Consider the following 20216-nt stretch of genomic DNA (forward strand, 5'->3'; position numbering starts at 1 on the left):
CGCCCGCTCCCGGCGGTTCCCTGCCCTCGGGCCGCCCATGCCCTGCTCTCAGGCGCTCGGCTGCTGCATCCCTCCTTCCCGCTCCTTCCCGCTGCTTCCCAGCGGCTCGTGCAGCTTTCCCGCTGCCGGAGCAACCGCCGGTGTCCGACGGCGGCCGTTCAGCGCCGCGTCCTCCCCGCCGGGAGGAGCCGCGGGAGTCGCGGAGCGCTGCCGAGCCCGGGGGCCGCGGCGGCTGCGGCGCCGCCGGGGCGGGGCGGGGGCGGCCGCCCGTGACGTCCGGAAAGCGAAACTTCGCCGCTTCGCCTAAAAGCGAAACTCCGCCGGGGCGGGCGGCGCTGCCGGAGCGGCTGCCGGAGCGGGCGCTGCCGGTCCCCGTCCCGTCCCGTCCCGTCCCGTCCCGTCGGTGAGTGCAGCCGCGGCGCGGCGGGGCCGGGCTGGCCGCGGGGCACCGGGGCTTTGCGTGCGGGGGCCGCCGGGGAGGGGAGCCACGGCGGGTCCCGAGCCGGGGCGCGCCGAGTGGGGGGCCGGCTGCAGTGTCCCCCCGCCCCCGACTACCTCGCGGCCCCTCGGAGCTCCCGGGGCTGCCCGGTGTGTGCCCCCTCGCCGGTGCAGCGCGGCGCCTCCGCCCGCCCGCTGCTGCCTCCCCCCCCGCCCCGTGCACGCTGACCCGCCGGTGCACCCCCGCTCCCTTGGGCACCCCGCAACCCCCCCGCGTGACCTCGCACCCTTCGCTCCGCATCTCCCCCCCCGGCGCATCCCCGCTCCCCTGGGCACCCCGCACTCCCCCGCTCCCGTGCACCCCGCACTCCCCCCCGGTGCATCCCCGCTCCCCTGGGCACCCCGCACTCCCCCGCTCCCGTGCACCCCGCACTCCCCCCCGGTGCATCCCCGCTCCCCTGGGCACCCCGCACTCCCCCGCTCCGGTGCACCCCGCACTCCCCCCCGGCGCATCCCCGCTCCCCTGGGCATCCCGCACTCCCCCGCTCCGGTGCACCCCGCACTCCCCCCCGGCGCATCCCCGCTCCCCTGGGCATCCCGCACTCCCCCGCTCCGGTGCACCCCGCACTCCCCCCCGGCGCATCCCCGCTCCCCTGGGCATCCCGCACTCCCCCGCTCCGGTGCACCCCGCACTCCCCCCCGGCGCATCCCCGCTCCCCTGGGCACCCCGCACTCCCCCGCTCCGGTGCACCCCGCACTCCCCCCCGGCGCATCCCCGCTCCCCTGGGCATCCCGCACTCCCCCGCTCCGGTGCACCCCGCACTCCCCCCCGGCGCATCCCCGCTCCCCTGGGCACCCCGCACTCCCCCGCTCCGGTGCACCCCGCACTCCCCCCCCGGTGCATCCCCGCTTCCCTGGGCATCCCGCAACCCCCCCCCGCGTGACCTCGCACCCTTCGCTCCGCATCCCCCCCTTGCCGGTTCATCCCCGCTCCCCTGGGCACCCCGCACTCCCCCCCCTCCCCCCGCTGCGGCGCCCCCTCGGCCCCCCCCCCCGGTGCACGCTGGGAGTTGTAGGCAGACCCGCCCCCTGCCGCCGGTGCTCACCCAGCGGGCTTCATTTACATTCTGCCGGCCCCTTGCCGCGCCATTGGCCCAGCTGCCCGGCTGTTTTGCATATCCCCTCCCTCCCCGGCAGCGCCGGAGCCGCTGTCCAGCGGCGGGGACAAGCGAAGAGTCATTTGCATGCGGGCCCCGCCCCTCGGGGGGTCGGCCCCGCCCCTCGGGGGGTCGGCCCCGCCCCTCGGGGGGTCGGCCCCGCCCCTCGGGGGTCGGCCCCGCCCCTCGGGTCAGCCCCCCCCCGCCCCCCCCCCCCCGGGGGGCGGCCGAGGTGGGGGCCGGCCCGGCCCGTGGCCGCGGCCTTGGCCCGGCCCCGGGGGCGGCCGCTGCCCGGGGGGCGCCTCGCTCGCGGAAGCGTTTGCAGAGCGGCCCGGGGCCGGGGCCGGGGCCGGGGCCGGGGCCTGGCGGCGCGGCCCTCGCGGCGGCCCTCGGCCGGTCTGCGGACGTGAGGTAAAGGGGGGCCGCGAGCCGGAGGGCCGCGGGGAGCCGCGCGGCTCGGCAGGGCTGGTCGAGGAGGGGCAGAGCCGGGAGCTTCTGCTCCCTGACGCGTTTATTCCTAAAAGATTTCCACGCAGAGTGGAGTATGTTTTAAAATATATGTACACACACCCGTACATACATGTATGTAGATACACGTGTGTATATACATATATACATATATATATATATTTTTTTTTCCCTACTGTTCTGCCCCAGCCTGTTGGTTGTGCCCGGCTGGGCTATGAGCTGTCCTGTTTGTGCCCAGCAGCGCTCCGTGAAGCCTTCACATCCCTATCTTACTTTTTCAGTTTGTTCCCTGAAAACAGAAAATGAGCGAGGAAAGGACGGTATGGCTGAAGTTGGTTGTTTTGCGTTAACTGCTCGTTTTTCTCCGTCTGTCCCATCCCTTTCTCTTTCCCTGTGGCTCAGAAAAGCCGAGCGCAGCGTTGGTGTCTGGGAAGCATGAAGTGTCCTAAGTGTCACTTTGTCTCTCAAGATGATTCCCCCAGGTTTTGCAGCCGCTGTGGGGCCCCGCTGCCTCCCGGTGCCAGCACGGGGCCCCAGGAGCCAGGTAGGAGGGTGCGGTGTGAGTGGAGCGGTGGGCGACACTGGGGGCTGGCTGGCCACCAAAGGCCAGGGCAGCAGCTGGTTCTTGTGCCAGCTGTAGCACTCGTGGCTTGTCTGGAGCTTTCCTCATGTTGCAGTGACTGGAGAGGGGTGGAAAGAGTGGTTTCAGTCATTGATACCTCCCATGCATATGCTCCACATCTAGCTCTCCAATGCTGAACTGGTTCCTGTTTTGCCAATGAACTGGTGCCGTTTTTATGGAATACTGCTCTGCAAAGTCCAATTTAGTCCCTACTGAACCAGAATTTCCTATCCTCATAGTATTGTTAGGTTTACAGCTTGCTGTCTGAATTTCCATCTCTTCTTGACAACATGCTAATTTTACCTCCACTAGTAGTAAGAGATTTGAGTACACAGAATTAATGCAGTTACATTGGAGGAAATATTGGCTGATCCCTTCTCTGCTTAAAGCAAGAAAGGCCCAAATCACCAGGGCAGCTTTTGATGTGTTGAAATGAAGAACTAGGGTCCTAAAGGAATCTGCTAAATCAGAATCGACCTGTTGTAGTACCAAAAAGATCTAATCTTAACAGATCCTTACACAATCCAGAATGGCAAGGTAACAAACCTGAGATCTTTAAGTTTTAAATACTGTAGAAAAATGTCCACAGAATCTGATCTGGTGATCCCAAAGCTTTGACCCTGCTCTGTCAATAACTAATCGTGGTAGAAGGAGTTCTGCTGTATCAGCAAAGTAAATCTGCTCTGAGGGACCAGAGAGTTTTCCCCCAAGTAAATATGTGTAGGTCAAGCCCTGTCAACAGAGGAGTTGCTGAGGAGCAGTGACTCATGCAAGAGTTTAAAGTCTTTGGATAATGACATGACATTAAATTGGATGCGAAACGATATTGCAAAGGATGTTTGGTTCAGACACAGAACAACCTGCTGTCATTAAGCATGGTGCACCTTTCAAGCTGTAACACTCAAAGGGGCTATGTGCTGACCTCCACCTTGATTGTGTGTGTCCTCCTGCTTCCAAAAATACTCGAAAGAAACCAGTGTCCTTTGGTGTTAGTTGACCTCTTCTCAAAGAGGTTAAGTGCTTCTGCTCTCAAAAACAGGGCAGGAACAGTGCTGAAGAGCCTGTGAAACAGGTATGTAGAAGTGGAGATCCACTCTGATGCTTGGGTCAGAACTGAGCTGCCTTTCCACAGAAGGTTTTAAAGACTGGCTGAAACTGCTGAAGAGGAAAAGAGAATTTCCTTCCTGGACACAGTGTTCAGCTGTGTGGAAGAGGTCGCACAGCCAGTTAGGAGAAATGCCAGTGTCCTGTCACTTGCACATCTTGGGGATCCTTGAGAGTTTTAGCAGGCAGTTGAGGCCTGCTGCTTTGGCTAGTAGCATGCTAACTGGAGGTAGAATAAAGATAGATTTGTATCTGAGCATAGTGGTTTCTTACCTTAATTATTCTGCTACTGACTGTGGGAGCCTAGAAGGAGGAAAGAGGCTCTGCTGGGGTTGGAGATGGTGTTATTGCTAGTGGTTGTTACTGAAGAGGAAACAAAGCAGCTTGTGTGTTGAATTGATGCATTTAATGAGCAGCAGGCCCTGCTTGCTCACTAGCAGTTGAGAACTGTTTTCTGTCCTGACTCTAGTTTAACAATGAACCTTGCTTCCATTGCAGAAAGAGCAGAGGTGAAGCCAGCTCCAGTCCCAGATACAGGCGTGGAGCCTGGAGGAAAGCTGAAAGAAGAAGGTGCTGATGGGCTGCCTTCTACCACTGAAACGAAGAAGGAGGGAGCATTGCTGCTGGAGAGTGTAAGAACTCTGAGCAGTACCTCAGAGACCACACCTGAATGCACTGCCAGTGGGCCACCTTCTATCACCAAACCAGAGGAGGAGGAAGAGCAAGTATCACTTCTGGAGAGCATAGGAGATCCAGGCAATACTTCAGAGACCGTACCTAAATGCATGACAGATCATTCCTCTAGAAAGTCTCAGCGGAAGGTGAGGCTCTTTGCCAGTGCTGAGGAGCAGGAATGGCTGCTAACTTGTTGCTCTGTCTTCCCTAATGCAGTGAGACAGGGTTACATCACCACTAATCCCTTTTGTATGAATCTGGCAAACCTGACACTGCTGCCTTTGTTCCTAGGCAAGCTCCAGATACATTTGTTTGCATTGTAAGTGTTGTGTATGTGGATAGCTGACAGCTACCCCTAACAGTACATTTGTTCCATTAAGAGAAACACTACAGGATTCACCTTACTAGTTCGTTTTATTTAGGTCAGTATCTTCTTGTTAGTGGCATTGTACTCAGAGCTGCCCAGTTAATATCTTGTTTTGCATTACTGGTGAGAAAACCTTCAGTATTAAAAGTACATAATTTTCAAAAATTACTTGCATCTTTAATTAGAGAATTTAAAGTTTTTTCTGAGCAGCTCTTTTTTGTTAACTTATGACTTAAAACAACTTTGTAATAAAATGTCAAAATTTCTGAGATTCCCAAGAGTTAAGAAAGATGCATCTCAGTCATTTTTATTTGAACGAGCTCAGCAAACTTCATGTGTGTTAGACCTATAGGACTACAAATCAGACGAGAATTTGCTGATTTGATTTTTTTAATGACTGCTGAGGTACAGTTCTTTGAACTATGGTGCATGATTTTTCCTATATCAGCATTGACAGTCAGTGGTTTTCCAAACATGTCAATGCTGGCATGCATCAGTGTAACCTTCAGATGCATCACTTTTCTTTGCTGTCCCCCATTCCCTCTTCTGTGTTGTGCAATTGCCTGGGGAGCTGTTGGGGAGCTGGGTTGTAACTCGCTTCCAGTTATTTTTAAAACGTATCAGGTGTCCAGTCTAGTTCATGACAAGATACCTGAAGCTGCCAAAGGTAATAAGCGTGGCCTAGTCTCCTCGGCCATCTTGGTTTCTCTTGGCCTAATTGCTGCCTTTAGATCAACATTCAGGCCAAGTACACTTATGTAGTTCAAAGCTGAGTTAGAACTGACAAAGTTCTCACTTTCTCTTTGAACTGCAATGTGATGTTATCATTTGATTCCATTTGATTTATCCATTTGATTTATGGGTATTTATGATCACATGGTAGCTGGTCTTGTCTGTTCGGTTTGTGATTGTTCTCCCTTAACTTCACATAGCAAGATGATGTTTGTACTACCTGCAGTGAGAGAGGTGGTAAAGAATTTCTCCATTACCATGAGTAAACTGGTATTTTGTTGTGTTCCTTCCTTCATATAGAAAAGGAAGAGGAATAAAGCAAAGACAAATCCTTCTGACTCTGAGGAGCAGAACTCTTTGCCTCCCCTAAGCACAGCACCGGCTCAAACACCAGAAGTGATTGATACACACACAGTTCCACAAAGCAATGAAGCAGGCAAAGCTCATGCTGATTTGCTTGGTGGTGACAGTGGAGGAACATGTGAAAATGGTAGTGTCTTGGGTCACTTGGAAAAAGAGGCTCAAAGTCTGGAAATAATTGCAGAAGATGGTCACAACAAAGTAGACATGATGACCGCATCAAAACGGAGCACCATTGGTAATGTGGATGCCTCATCTACAAGCTCAACAGCCTCAGAGGAAAAGGTAGGGGGTGGAAGTACTGCAGAGCATGGAGAAACAGTCAGGAGTAATGTGGAAGGGCACAATGATGCATCTGACACTGGATTACTTCCAGAAACCAGACTAGATTCCCAGTCCTTGGACAGCAGAGACAAACTGGCCTCAAAGGGAGACAGAGCAAGCATCTCCTTTGAATTTTGCCCGGATATAGGGGCATCTGAAAGTAAGTCTGCAACGTCTTGTTCTGCACATCAAAGTCAAGATGTGGAGACTCCACCTGTGGTCAAAAACTCACAGGCTGAGAAGAGTAAACAAGAGAGCAGCCAGCAAATGAGCTCTTTGACTTTCAAGGTGAATATGTTAATGAAGACTTGTGAGTATTTGGTCATGTTGGGAAATGTTTCCCTTTATTTTTAATTCCCTTTTTTGTAGTCAATAAAGCTGAAGTTCATGAGATTGGGCATATGGAAAGAAAGCGAGTGGCACTATAAAGTGTCTCTTGTGACTCTATTCTCTTGTGTGTTGGTTCTAGCACAGCTCCAGTATTGAATAGTTGCTGAGTTACTACCAGGAGCTGTGAACTTGTCTGTTCTCCAGACAGCTCTTCCAGGAGTGTTCTCCACTGAGATATGTTAATTCTCCTCTAACCAAGAGACCTTCATGTGTTGTAGGAATCCATGCACCATCCACTCGTGGATAGACCTGTTAAGCTGTAGATTGCTCTTGTTTATCTTTAATTTCCTTTATGCTCTATCCTCTGAGGATCCATGGCTTATTGACCTGACTTCCTCCAGTTGTGTGTGTATTGAATTCCTCTTGCAATCCATCCACTATTCTCCTTAATAAGCAGTTTCCCCTTACTGCATTTGTCTTGGTGAGAGATTGGTGTTTCAAGAGGACAAAAGTATGAAGTTAACTGGTATGCTTTGTGTGCTGGATATCTCCTACTGTCTGAGGAGATGCTGAACAGTTCTTTTGATGTTGTACTTCCAGGGTCTTCTGACTTAATTTCATACTGTTTATGCTCCTATTACAGAAGGAAAATGCAAAGGAGAAAACAAAGACCCCAAAAGAGGAAGTACATGAAACAACTGATAAAAATCAGACCAAAGGGCCAGAGTTTGCTAAAGAAGGCAATGTTTCAGCTGTTGCCAGCAGTCACAGGGACACAAAGCAACAAAAGAACCAGAAACCTGTGGATAATATTAAACAAAGGTGAGAAGATCCTTGCTGCTTCCCAGCATTCTCCACTTACAGGATTTGGTGCAAGGAGAATTCCAGACTGAGGTGGGAGATTGAAGTACTAAGATTAGTTCTTCATATATCTTGGGTCTGTGAAAATAGAACTGGACTTAAAACTGAAGCAAAGTGCTGGTCATGCAAAGGAGAGTTAGCGATCAGGAGCTGCAGCACAAGTGACATACTGGCTAATGTGGTACACTTGGCAGCTGAGTCTTTCTGAATGAAAGAATGAATTAGAATTTCTAATGAATTAGAAAATTCTTACCTGTGGCCAGGACTGCTTCACACATGTAATTTTGTGGGTTAAGTAGGCAAAGAGCTGTTTTTGTTGGTGTAGCTTGTTTTGCTCAGTGAATGTGAGCTGGAAGAAGGGTAAAACACAGCCATTTCAGGTTGCACAGGTGTGATCAGAGCATTTCATGCTTCCTTTAGGAACCCATCAGAGGGTTTTGCATGAGGCATGCCATGTAGCATTGGTTTTAGCAGGAAATGCTGACAAAGCTCATGGCTCTTGCGTCCAGTAAACTAGGATCTCAGAAATGCATTTTGTTTTTTAAATTGCACAAATTGTTTTAAATACATATTTTTAATTCTTTCTGTTGCAGTTCTGTGAACCAAAGAGATGATATTACAGTGTATTTCCATGCGATATTGTCCAAAGACTTCAAGCTAAACCCCGAGATCCATAAAGTGTTCATCAGAGCTGAAGGCATTTCTGGTTATAAAGACTGGAAGGACAACATTTGTGAGCTGAACTGCACCAAGTAAGTACTCTTTTGAGTCACACAGAGGGAGAGGAGGATATTGCATGTGGAGAACAGGATGCAGCATGGTACTTCATTTTAATATATCAGATAAGCCATATGTCCATATTGTATATAGCCCCAAAGTGTTTTTGTAGTGAAGATAAGTATTCCGGAATAGTCATCATGAAAGAGTAATCATTGTTCCTGTTAAAAACTGAGGTGATGCATGGAGAAGAAGTACATAGATCAACTGGCATCTGTCTTATGTTTTGCCCTCCTTTGGTGTGTTTTGTGTTATCTAGGCATCTAGCAGAACATGGATACCTCATTGAAGGCTGTGTAACTCTTGCAAAAGAAAATAAGGATAAATATATCCCTTACAAATACTGGTGTAGTGAAGGAGACTATGAATTTATTTACAAGCCTACATTAACTAATAATATTGTGAATCGCTGCTTATTTATAAGAGGCAACTTGATCAACAATGGAGGTAAAATTTTGCCACTTGATCTGCAAGTTACAGATTGGTCTGGGGAGCAATTATGCACAATTAGAGGCCTTCTAGTGGAATGGATTCTAACTTCATATAGACTAGCTTTATTAGAATCCACTGACTGAGGCTGGAAACTTAATGGGTCAGTGCGAGTATTTCTGTGGGCAACTAGAAGAGCAGTGGCATGGGCAGATGGGTGTTTGTTTCTCAAATGATTTTCTTCTGTGTTCTGATCTCTGTTATTTATTACAGAATGGCATCAATATGATGATATTGTGTGTGCAAAGCCTTCCGTAATAAAAAGCGTCTGGAACAAAATTGCCCGTGATAAATGCAAAGATGTGGTGGAAGGGAAGATAATAGCAGCAAATGTTATGCTAGAAAATATCTTCAGCATTCTAGAAACCTGGAGTCCTGTCAACCTGAGAAACTTCCTCTCCCAACTGACACAATTTTATGTTGTTCTGAGAGAGCCATTGGTATATGATGGCAGGCAAATACTATGGGCAGAGTTAAACTTTGGAGCAGAGAAGGTAATATGTTTTCTTCTAACAGATCCTAGAAGACAGAAATTGGGTTACTAAACATAGAGCTTTAATTTTGCTATTGACCTTGTTTATCTAATTTGGCATTCCAGTCAAAAGATTCATGTGTGACAGAACAAATGTGAATCCTTTTGTGGTGACTGCCACTTCGTACCTTGAGAACTTCCAGTCAAACCATTTTAACTAGTTGCAGTTCTGGTCAGGAGCAGAGCTCCTGACTGTGGTGATTTGACGTGGTGATTTTTGAGAGAGTTTTGTCTGGATGTTAGTTTCCTATGCCTAGCCCTTCAGTTTTGCTGCTAGTCACTCTGTCACTGCCTTCTCTGCGCTTGTCTTTGACTCCAAACTTGCCATGTTTTGAGACAAGCTCCTCCTGGCTTACTTCTTATGACTGGTGCAGACAGGGCTTCTGAAACCCTGAATTTCTTACCTGGAATAAGTAGGAAATATGGCAGAAATATCACATCCTCTTTGGGGGCTTCACACTGCTGGCTGCTTATTTCTAACTTTCAGTGGCCTCATTCCTCCTGGATATGAGGCAGAGGCCACAAGATGGCATACTGATGTAACCTTATGTCTTGGCTACCGAAGCACTGTAGAGAGTGTGAATGGTTTAAACAACTGCTTGTTTTTAGAGGAGTGGTTTTGATACCATGGGATCACCAAGCATCACAATACTGTGTAACTCCTGAGACGTAGTTTTGGAGTGGCTTTGGGGGCTGTGGGTAGGGCTGAAATCTGCTTTCACTGACTCCCAACCAGTCTGAGTCCACTGGGAAGCTAAAGCCTGTTTGCTTGCTGATCAAGACTGCAGCTTAAGATGATGAGGTAAGTTGGTCATGTGTCCCCTCCTCTAGAATCTTAAGTGTAAAACAGCCCACAGTTTCCTTCCTGAGATCTGTGCTGCTCCTTGATGTTGCCCAGCTGTTCTGGGTGTGGGGACATGCAGCAGTAACCAAGTGGTGGTACTGGGGACTGTGTGGTGCATGTGGCTATGGAGTATCTAGATGTAATGGACACTGAGGGGAAAAATATGGCCTCAAAAGATGGCTTAGAGGGGAACTAATATTTTGATGTGTGTTTGTTTCTCCCCTTCTTTGTCTTAGGTAAATGGTTTGCTGCTAAAATATATCTGGAAAATAGCTCTTCCTTTCTTTGATCCAGAAGGTGCACGTGCATTGCAGAAGAACATGGTAATAAAAAGTAAACTAGCTCTGGGGCTGATCATTCTAACAGTAGCTGTAGAGTTTGGCCTGCCGGTATCTAAGGACTATCTGGCTAGCCTGTGTAGCCTGTTGTGTTTGGAGAAGATGTCACGAGAAGCTGCATGGGATGAAATTCAGTACACCAAAAATGCTTTTACAGGGGTTGTAAGGTACGTATATGTTAATTCTGGGATGTGTAGTAAGAAGATGGTGTTGATTGCATGCATGGAATGGTTTGACCTGTGAAAACACTTAGCAGTGTCTGTTTTTAGCCAGCTGGCCTAAAAGGCATATATTGCAGCAGTGATCAAAATGTGCAGAGCAGTTAGGGTCTTGTATTTGAAGTAAGATGGGTTGCTGGTTCTACGGCATTTCTTATAAACAGCTGAGCTGGGCCAAGAGGGTATTGCCCGTGAGTGTCACTGTTTCCTTCAGAATCTGCTTTTCCTTCTGGATGCTGTTATTGACCTAGGAACTGAGGCTGTGGGAATTCTCCCCTGCTACTCGTATTCCAGAGCATGGCCATCCATCCACTGATACCATTTGGCAGCTTCAAGGTCTTTATAATCCTACTCATTACAGAGCAGACTCATTCAGTCACATCACCTAACTGACAGTAGCGAACTGGATTGGTTTTGCTGCAGTGTAATAGATAATAAGCATGGCACCTTGCAATCAAACAATATGGGATCCAGCTCTTAGTGTCAGAGTATCATGGAAAAATTCAGGTTTGAAAGGTCTTCTGGAGGTCTCAGTTTCCAACCTCCTGTTCAAAGCAAGGCTTTGAGCAAGGCTTATCTTACCTGTTTGCTATTCATACTTAAACTTCAATGATCTGTAACATCATATTTAGTCCTTGCTTGTATTAATTAAAATGCCATATTCAGATACTTCTTGTCTGCACATTCTCTTACATGTATCAGTGCACATCTTGCATTGATTTTCCTCAGTCTAAAGACTCCCTGCTCACTAGACTTTTATCTATCTGCTTGCCTGGCACTCCTGACCTTCTAATTACTTTACCTACATGGCTGCAGCTATTAAACTTCATTTTGGGGGGCCTTTGTAATAATACTTCAGCCCAGCCAAAAGGTTGGTGAGAGTTACTAGAATGACTGTATGCATTTGTAGCCCTGTACATCTGTTTCACAGTATCTCTGACTGAGTTAGGGAGAGGTCATGTGGAAATTGTAGTTAAAATTATTGGCACTTCTACTTGATATATATATTCATATATAGATAGATAGATAAAAATATGCATACATATATTTATGCAGTGAGATTCAAGTAGGATTACAGCTTTGAGTCTTAAACTTCAGTCCTATATACTCTTCAAGGAAGGTAGGATTGAATTATAATTATAAAAAGTTATGTGAAGGTATGTAATGAAACGTAGCCTTTTTTTTTGACAAAGTTTTTTTTTCATCCCATATATTCTTTTGCCATTTTTTTTTAGTTTGAAATTTTACCTGACAATCTTGTGCCAAAAATGCATTGATGACAAAGTAGGCCAATGGGTATGGATTCTCCCTCTTCTGCATGTCTTTGGTGATTCTTTGCACAATGAGCACTCTCAAATGGCGGAAGACTCCTGGGCAGGCCTTGAAGGACTTCAATTTGCTGAAATAAGGAAGGAGCAACAGACGTGAGTTTAGCAGAATGTCTGGGGGCTTTCTAGATTTACTAGTTTTAACCAGTATTTTGGTGTTGTAGTTGCTGGTGATAACCTTACTTCATCCCTTAGATTTTTTTCCCCTCTTGTTCTAAGAAATAAGAAATGCAGGATGTTGATTTTGGGTGTCTGGGATGTATGAACACAGCTTATATTGGTGGCTCAAAGATTATGGTGTACAGCAAAGCTGCACAGCATACTATCTTTGTCATAAACAAGCCTTAATTCCACAAACTGTGGAGCAGCTTGCAGGATTGGTTAAGCTTGCTATGAGTTAAAGCACAATCTGAGCAAGACTTCGAATTTGTTTTTGTTGAATGCTTCAGCTCAGTAGTTTGACATTAGTGCTATGATTACCAGATCTAGGGGTCTTTTACCTGTCTTCGAGGTAGACAAAAGAAGCATGCGAGTTAAGAGTAACAGTCCTCTGTGGGCTCAACCAACTTTAGCATCTCGTACCTTGAAAACTTGAAGATTTTGTATTGTTTTCCATCCAGGGGGATTCTACTGCAGCTAATGAAGGAAAAGAAATACTTGATGGAATTTGACAGGACTCTGGTCAGGTCCTGGATCTGCGTGCTGCCCCTGGAGGATCTGGCTGAATTTATAACTGATTTATCCAGTGATTTATTAGATTCTCTTCAAGCTGTTTCTTACAGATTAGAGAACATTCTGATTTCACACAGTAGTTCTAAGGTTCGTTTTCCAACAGCTTTACCCAAGTAAGGAATAAAGGCTTAGATTGGGCTTTTGTGTCCACCACACTGAGGGGGAGCATGAGTGGTAACATGTCAGAGCACAAAGTTGCTCTGAAGTAGAAGATTTCCAAGAGGAGATGAATGAGAGGGTGCATCTTAAAAAAAAAAAAAAAAAAAAAAAAAAAAAAAAAAAAAAAAAAAAAAAAGAAAGAAAGAAAAAGAAAAGTTGTTGGCCTTGATAAGGGGAAGAGTCTGCTCGTCTGGGTTTGCTCTTAGTCACTGGCAGTAAACATTTTAATCCTAAGCTACTCAAACTGCTGCCTGAAACCCTTATTTGCACAGTGCTTGAGGATGTGGGCAACGTGCTGTTGATTTAAGATATTTTCCTGTGTTTTGGGAAAACACGTGTATCTGTGTGAGAACAACAGGAACTGGACATTGCAAGTAAGAACCGTAATAACGAATTTTAAAACCTCAGATTGTAAGAATTTTGGCTATTGGGTAGTCACTAATTGTCCAAATACATGTTGACTGTGGCACCCACTAAAGCATTTCTGCAATGGGATAGCCTATGTATAAAAATATTGGAGAAGGCATGAGAGAATCCTGAATTTCCTTTTTCTTATCATCCTCTTTTGATCTTGAGAAAGCAGTCTGTAAAATTAATTCCATGGTCTAATAATTTTATCTTTCATTTGGTCTGATAATTTTATCTTTCATTTCCTAGGTAGTGGAAAGTCTTTTAAAGAAACTGCTGTGTATCTTGGAAGAAAAACAAGCCAGGTAACTGAAATGCACTTTTGTGAGAGCCTTGTCTCTTCTTTTATTTTATTTTATTTTTATTTTTTTAATACACCTCTTGTGAGGGGTTATGCTTGTAGCTTAAGTGTGTTGTGTTACGTTTCATGCAGAATATCAGGAGTCTGTACAAGTAATATTTGGATAAAAGGGTCCTATATTTCTATTCCTTTCTCAGTTAACCATTTTTTTTCTAATCTCTCCAGGGAAGGGATGACTAGCTGCCATGCTATATTGAATTTGCTCTTTGAGGGTTGGTTTTGTTTTGTTTTGTTTTGTTTTGTTTAAGGAAGTGTCACTTGCTCCACAGCCAAGTGACAAAAAGGTTCTCCCTTTTTTTTCCCTGTCCTTTAGAGCTCTGGAAGCTAGCTGTTGGCAGTCCTGCTTGATTCTCTGCCTCAAGCTGCATAAGACTGTCTGCAGGTGCGCAAAGCGGGGGTCATGGTTCAAAATTCCTGCTACTTCGATCAAGATGATTTCAAAGACTGCCAGACTCAAGCCCACAGCAGTGAGTACTGAGTAACCATTCAAGAGTTTATCTGAATGGGATGTCCAGGAGCATTATAAAAGTGATACACTAGGCCCCTTTTAGAATGAGGATTGTTAAGCATAAGCTGCTTGTAAGCCCTGGACTTTTCCCAGCCTTTTTCTCACCTTTATTCAAATAGTTGTGAAGGTCTGTTACTGGGCTGGTTTGTGCTTTGGAATTCCTGGTGCATAAGCCTTCCATTTCAGAAATATTTATTTTAAATCAACTGCATATTGCTCTCCTGCTTGTAACTGTTCTTATTTTTTCTTCTCTCTTCTGTGTCACAGGTTCCAATAGGTGAAACTACACAGGAAGTTCCAGTGGCAGAAATATTCTATGAAGCTATGACACATACTCGAACTTGGTTCAGAAGTGCTTTAAGCCAGAACTTACTGAAGGAATGCAATCAATCTGTTGCATTTTCTTTTTTATGGGAACTTGAGGTTTGTCTTCTTTAAACAGTCAGAATAAAAATGTATTTTACTAGAGCTTGACCGTATGGTCTGAGTACAGTGGCTCTTTCCTGAGGACTGTACCTGCTGTAGCTGAGTGAAGAATGAGATGGGGACAGATAGAGAACACTAACTCAGAAGTTGGGTTGCTTTAAATGCTGTTAGAGAGAGAAGCAAAGGGATGTAATTGGTTGGTACTTCTCAGCTCACCTTGTTCTCCTTTTGCTGGGCAGCCCCAAGAGGAGCTACCCAGTGCTGGTGTTCAGCTGGAGCTGTTTTCTTGATTGCCCTGTATCTCCTGGAGGCTGTCTAGCAAGCAAAGCACAGAGTGGTTCATTACAGCCTACCTCACTCTCATGTTCCCAGCTCTCCTTGGGGCCATTTCCAGCAATAAGATGAAAGAAGTTCCTTCAGTTCCTTTAGCAATAGGCATATTTGGAAGTGTTTGGGCTAAAGCTGCCTGTTGTGGCTCTGGGAGTGTTCTTTAACTATACATTGAACAGTGATTTTTTCCTGGATGGAAATATCTGGAGGGGCTGCAGACTATCTGCCCCAGTTAAAACAGACATGGGGCCTCTCCTCAGTGTCAGAATGGTCTTTTTATTTCCTTCATTTGTTTTTAAGTTTCAACGCTTAGTGTTTTGGATTTGTTTACTTCTTGCCTGCAGGCCTGGGATGAATTTGTGAAGATCAGCTTTCCAGATGAACACTTCACTAAGTGCTGGAAGAAGACTTTGCTTGCAGACTTGGACGGAAGGATTCGTCAGGTATGGGGACCAGCGGGCCAGGTTCAGAGGGAACAACAGCCAGTCTTCTGCTGTAGAATAATTTCTACTGTAGAATAACTTACAGAGCTTGAATGGGCATGTTAAAATGCTGTGACTGTTGCAAAATTGCTATTGCAGTTATAAACAAGGTTTAGGAGGCTCAAAAATTGAATATTAAAAGGTACCATGCTGTATTTCTGGAATCAGAAGCTCCGGTAGAGCCCAGGCAGCTGACCTGGCTGGAATGCTCTTATGTTTCTAGCAGTGAGTGATATCTTGGCGCTTTAAAGGAGATCGTGTGTTTTGAGTAATTACCATCCCCTTAGTTTTAAGAAACTGTTGGTATAAAATAAGCACCGAAGGATGTGAAGAAAGTGATTTGGCACATTTTCCATTAGGTAGAAGCTGGGTTGTCCAGATTCCCAAATATACATGCTCTGTAGGTCTCTTCAAACTTGATCCTGTGTATTTCTTCTCTACATAAGTGACAAAATTCTTTGAGCCATTGGTTTTCATGGTATAATTAGGAAACAAGCATTTCCTGGTAGAAGCCTGGCTTGGTTGGAGGGATGCATATTTAGTAATCACAAACTTTAAAAAGAAACAATGTAAAAGATTTTCCTAATGTTTATTCAAGCTTCATATCACTTCCAATCCCTGATGTAGATGCAGGGCAGATGATTGACATTGCTAGAAAACTTAAATTTTCAGCTTAGTTCCTTTTATTGTCTTAATAGAAGCACTCCTTCATGCTTTAGGTACATTTTAGAAACTTCTAATTAGTAAGACATCTCTCTTCTCTTTTGCCCTATAGGAGCATCCTGTTAACCAAATCTTAGCTTCATGCTGTCAGCATTACAAATTTGAGAATCTGGACCATTCCATTGGCTGGTGTTTCAAAAATTGTGCTATAGAGGCTGTAACTGCAGCTGGCCAGGTATTGTATTTTCGCTTGAGGTAGGAAAAGGAAGAGTCTTATTGCCTGTTGCATAGAAATCCTGTATAAAGATGTGCGTTGTGATGGCAGGAGAGTTGCACGTTCCTTGTTTGAATTGTTGTGGGTGTTTTTCGCTTGTTAAACCAACAAATAAGATACTGTAATCATGAATCCAAGATCCACTTATAAAGGGTCCGTGAAAAATACTTTTGCCATCACAGCTTCTGGCATCAGTCATGTCAGATGACTTTTTTGGAACACGCTTTAACATGGGAGGTGTAACATGCCTTAGGATCAGACACTGATGTCAACAAAGACTGACCCAACATAATGCGAAACACTGATGCATTCCTCCCCTGTGTCTTGTATGACTTGTGCAGACTCGGAGCAATCTCCTTGACTTGATACCTTCCCACAACATGGAGAAATTTGGCTGGCTTGTATCAACCATTATTATGAAGTCATGGCCAAGCAAAAAGAGTGGGCAGCATGAGGATGATTTTGATGAGATTTTGCACCACTTGCTTACATGGCCTGACATAAAACATATCTTCAGTTTTAATGGTATGTCTGTCTGTATGTCCATGTTTGTTAGTAATATTTGTTAAGAGTCTATGAAAAGCTGTTCTCTGCCTCTTCACTATAGTCTTCCTTTTGCAGAGCAGGAAATGAAGAATGTATAAAAATTTTCCTGCTCTTGCTCTGTTCCCCATCTCAAGACTCGAAGTATTCAGACTGATGTTGGAGAGAAAAGCCTAAAGAAAGGGAGCCAGTGTTCCTCTTTTGCTAATCCACTGCAGCCACTTCAAGATTTATACTGAACGGCTGAATCTGTAGATCCAGTGGATTTATAGAACATAACTTGTTGCTTTGAGGAGAAGTTCTAACATGTTATTGCTATGTAAAAATGCAAAATATTTTGTCATTTGGGTGGTCTGAAGTGGCTTGTGCTTTCTCCACACGAGTTCCTCATCCTTGTTTGGGAAGTGACCTTCTATGTGGAGGTCCCTGAGCTGCTCTCCTGAAATCCTGGAACTGATTGTGTTCAGGAGAACATGGGGGGTTGGAGGATGGTGTGAAGAGTTTACAGGCTTGTGGGCTAGGAGTTCAAATGGGAAATGGAAGGATTTTAATTTGGATAATTGTTGCTTCTGATTAGCTTTTGTGAAGCAGGAAAGATCTAGGCTTTATATCCTTTGTTTCTTGAACAGGAACGAACACAAAGCTCCTAGAACAACTTGCAGATGAAGCAAAAAATGTAATGGCCATAGCAGACTCTGTGTTTATGAGTGTCGCTAATGATATCCAGGAAGGATGTATCCTTGTGAAACATTTGGAAGAGGTTCTTCAGCATGAGAAGCAATTCATCCTTATCTGGGAACTAAGTAAGAACACTGTTCAAAGTTGGCCATGGTGGTTTATGGCATCACTGTAGTGATTGATAGCCTACCTCAGTGATTAATAATACTGAATAGGTGCTTCAGTAGTTAGAAGTACTGCCCTTGTGCAGCATGTACATGGAGCTCCCAGGTCTGTTGTCTTATCTGCATTTCACTGCGTCATTTTGACTATACTAACCCATACCTGAGTTTGGGTGCAGAGGATGGGAAGTTTTTGCCTTGTGACTACAGACAGGTTTTCTTTCAGAGCACAAGCAGCTGTTGCATGAGGTCAGAGAACCACTACAGAATGAGTTGAAAGAAGTGCTGCAGAGGAGGCGAGAAGAAGTAACACTTATCAGGAGAGAAAAAAGAGCAATAGGAACCTTTCTGGGCATGTGTAGGAAGGTGCAGGCATCTGTGAAAGGTAATGTTTGGGGAGTAATTTTGAAGTGACAACTTCAGAAAATGTAATTTTCTTTGACAGCTATTAGACTTTGTAAACAGATTTAATTCTAAACTAGAGCAAGAATGGGGGGGGAGGGGGAGCTAAACTTACAGCATTTGAGAGAAAGAGTAAGTGCTCAAACATTAAATGATATTTCTAGAGGTCCACATGTTTAATAGCAGTGTGTGACTCAGTGCCCACTCAGGGGATTTGATAAAACAAATTGGACTAGACATCTGACCTTTGACTTTACCTTTGTCTGTGTTTTAAAGTGGCTGTAGCTGAAGTGGAGCTTCAACACTCAGAAGATCTTTCCTCAAAAAGACTAAATACAGTTGTGAAAATGGGAGAGAGACCTCTACGGACCTACTACAGCCTGAGCCAAGAGCTAAAAGAAATTGTGCTGAAAATGCATTCTTTTAAAGACAGCCTGATCTTCCAGCAGTTCTGGGAGGAAGCAGCTCAGGATACAAGGGAGAAGTATGAGTATGAAATTTCAGAAGACCAGGAGGTTCCTGCACTGGGCCTTGAGAATGTATTTGACAGTCTAATATACCCGTGTTTTGAGAGCTATGAAAGGTTATATGATGATCTTAGATCTGGAAGTCTTACTCTTTCTGCAGTTGATAAGATTTTTCAGGAATTTACAAACAACTCTGAAGATATCAAAACTGAGCTAAATACCATATGTGAACTCAGACCTGGAGAAGAGAGAGACTGGGTAGATCAGCGACTTCAGCAGATCCAGCAATACCATGAACTGCATTTAACTTTTGATGCTGCGAAGATCATTGCCAATGTAAAAGAGAGTTTAAAGCTCTCTGGTGACTTCAGTATCCTGGAAAAGTTGCTGGACATAGTAAGTATCCACTTCTCTGTACTGTTAAGGTGTTTACTGCAAACCTTGGGTAAATCTGAACCTCCCAGAAAATCAACCCTAGCCTATCAAGAGCTATTCTCTTCCTCAGAATACTTATGTTAGGTAAAAGTTTAAGTGTTCAGACTACATGCTCAAGTGTGTAATCTTCTTTGAGAGAGATGTATGCCTCTGAATGAGAGAGGAACAGAGGGGGAGTGTCTCACTCGAGGTCATGCCCAGTGACAGAATTTGAGTTACAAAACCCAAGGCTGTGAGGTACCTGTATCGTCAAGTTGGGATGTCTTCAGCTTTCTAGTCCAGCGCATTTGTCACCTGTGCAAGCTACCAAGTGCTTTCAATACAGTTAAGACACAGTTTAAAAACAAAACACCTCCCCCACCCAAAGTCACAGGCTGTAGTGTGTAACAAGAGGGAAAGAAGAATGGTCTAGGCAGCATGTGAGATCCAAGGCTCTGATTTAGGAGGGTGTGTGTTAAGGGAAGTGACTGCACAGCCCTGAGCCCAGTGTACTTACCTCAGGAAGTTGATTGCTGGTGTCTGTCTTCTGTAGTTCCTTTTGACACAGCACAGTTAAGTTCTGCCTTCTCTTATCTCTGCACTTTGTTCCTTAGCTAGTCTGTAGGTATATTTTCTTGTATGACTTGTGGTTTTGCAGAGAGATTCCCTTTTCCCACTAGAGAATGGACCATTTCTCCCATTTCCAGATTGTGAAATTTGTTTGCATCACTTCTTTTGTAGACAGAAAAGCTTGAATGTTACAAGACACAAAAACTGAACTCCATCAGCACTGAGCTTATGCGTGCCAAGAATTTGCTGCAGGGGATCACTGTAAACCGTCGCAAGTGTCTGATGGAGCTGACACGTCAGAAGGAGTTTGTCTGCTGGGTCAGAGAGGCACTGAAAGGTTTGTGCTGCTCACTTGGGAATTGAGCAGATGGTACCAGAAGGGATGCTGGGTCAAGGAGCAAGGAGGAATGCCATGTACATGAACCATCTGCTTTCTGACATTTCAGCTCCTGATCAGTAATAAGAGTTAATAGCATCTCTTATGGATGTTGGTGTGGAGCCTTTAAGGAAGTAGACCTCTAAAACCTGTACATACTGCTATAGTCCTGTGTAGCCTCCAGTAGCTAACCTGCCGGATAGCTGGGCTTGGTATAAGGGATTATAACAGTTGTTGCTGTTTTGTTCAGAGTGGTGATTTAAGAGAATAGAAGCTATCCATTCCACAGGATGTCAGT

The 20216-nt window shown here is 45.7% G+C and overlaps 1 protein-coding gene across 2 annotated transcripts in view; it reads left to right on the plus strand.

Moving 5' to 3' along the window:
* The first annotated feature begins 347 nt into the window (after positions 1–347).
* RNF213 (ring finger protein 213) overlaps positions 348–20216 on the plus strand; it is a 56141-nt gene continuing 36272 nt past the window's right edge. For both annotated transcript variants that reach the window (XM_062591406.1, XM_062591407.1), the window contains exons 1-21: positions 348–403; positions 2466–2607; positions 4288–4610; positions 5864–6535; positions 7221–7399; positions 8032–8190; positions 8475–8662; positions 8918–9198; positions 10317–10585; positions 11872–12060; positions 12585–12783; positions 13513–13568; positions 13938–14091; positions 14400–14555; positions 15233–15331; positions 16146–16268; positions 16649–16832; positions 17480–17653; positions 17916–18074; positions 18368–18954; positions 19714–19879. In XM_062591406.1, the coding sequence (XP_062447390.1) occupies positions 2499–2607; positions 4288–4610; positions 5864–6535; positions 7221–7399; positions 8032–8190; positions 8475–8662; positions 8918–9198; positions 10317–10585; positions 11872–12060; positions 12585–12783; positions 13513–13568; positions 13938–14091; positions 14400–14555; positions 15233–15331; positions 16146–16268; positions 16649–16832; positions 17480–17653; positions 17916–18074; positions 18368–18954; positions 19714–19879 (4426 nt within the window). In that variant the 5' untranslated portion in view covers positions 348–403; positions 2466–2498. The remainder of the gene's footprint in view (positions 404–2465; positions 2608–4287; positions 4611–5863; positions 6536–7220; positions 7400–8031; positions 8191–8474; positions 8663–8917; positions 9199–10316; positions 10586–11871; positions 12061–12584; positions 12784–13512; positions 13569–13937; positions 14092–14399; positions 14556–15232; positions 15332–16145; positions 16269–16648; positions 16833–17479; positions 17654–17915; positions 18075–18367; positions 18955–19713; positions 19880–20216) is intronic.

This window comes from Rhea pennata, chromosome 19 (genome assembly GCF_028389875.1).
Source record: "Rhea pennata isolate bPtePen1 chromosome 19, bPtePen1.pri, whole genome shotgun sequence".
Taxonomy (NCBI): Eukaryota; Metazoa; Chordata; class Aves; order Rheiformes; family Rheidae; genus Rhea; species Rhea pennata.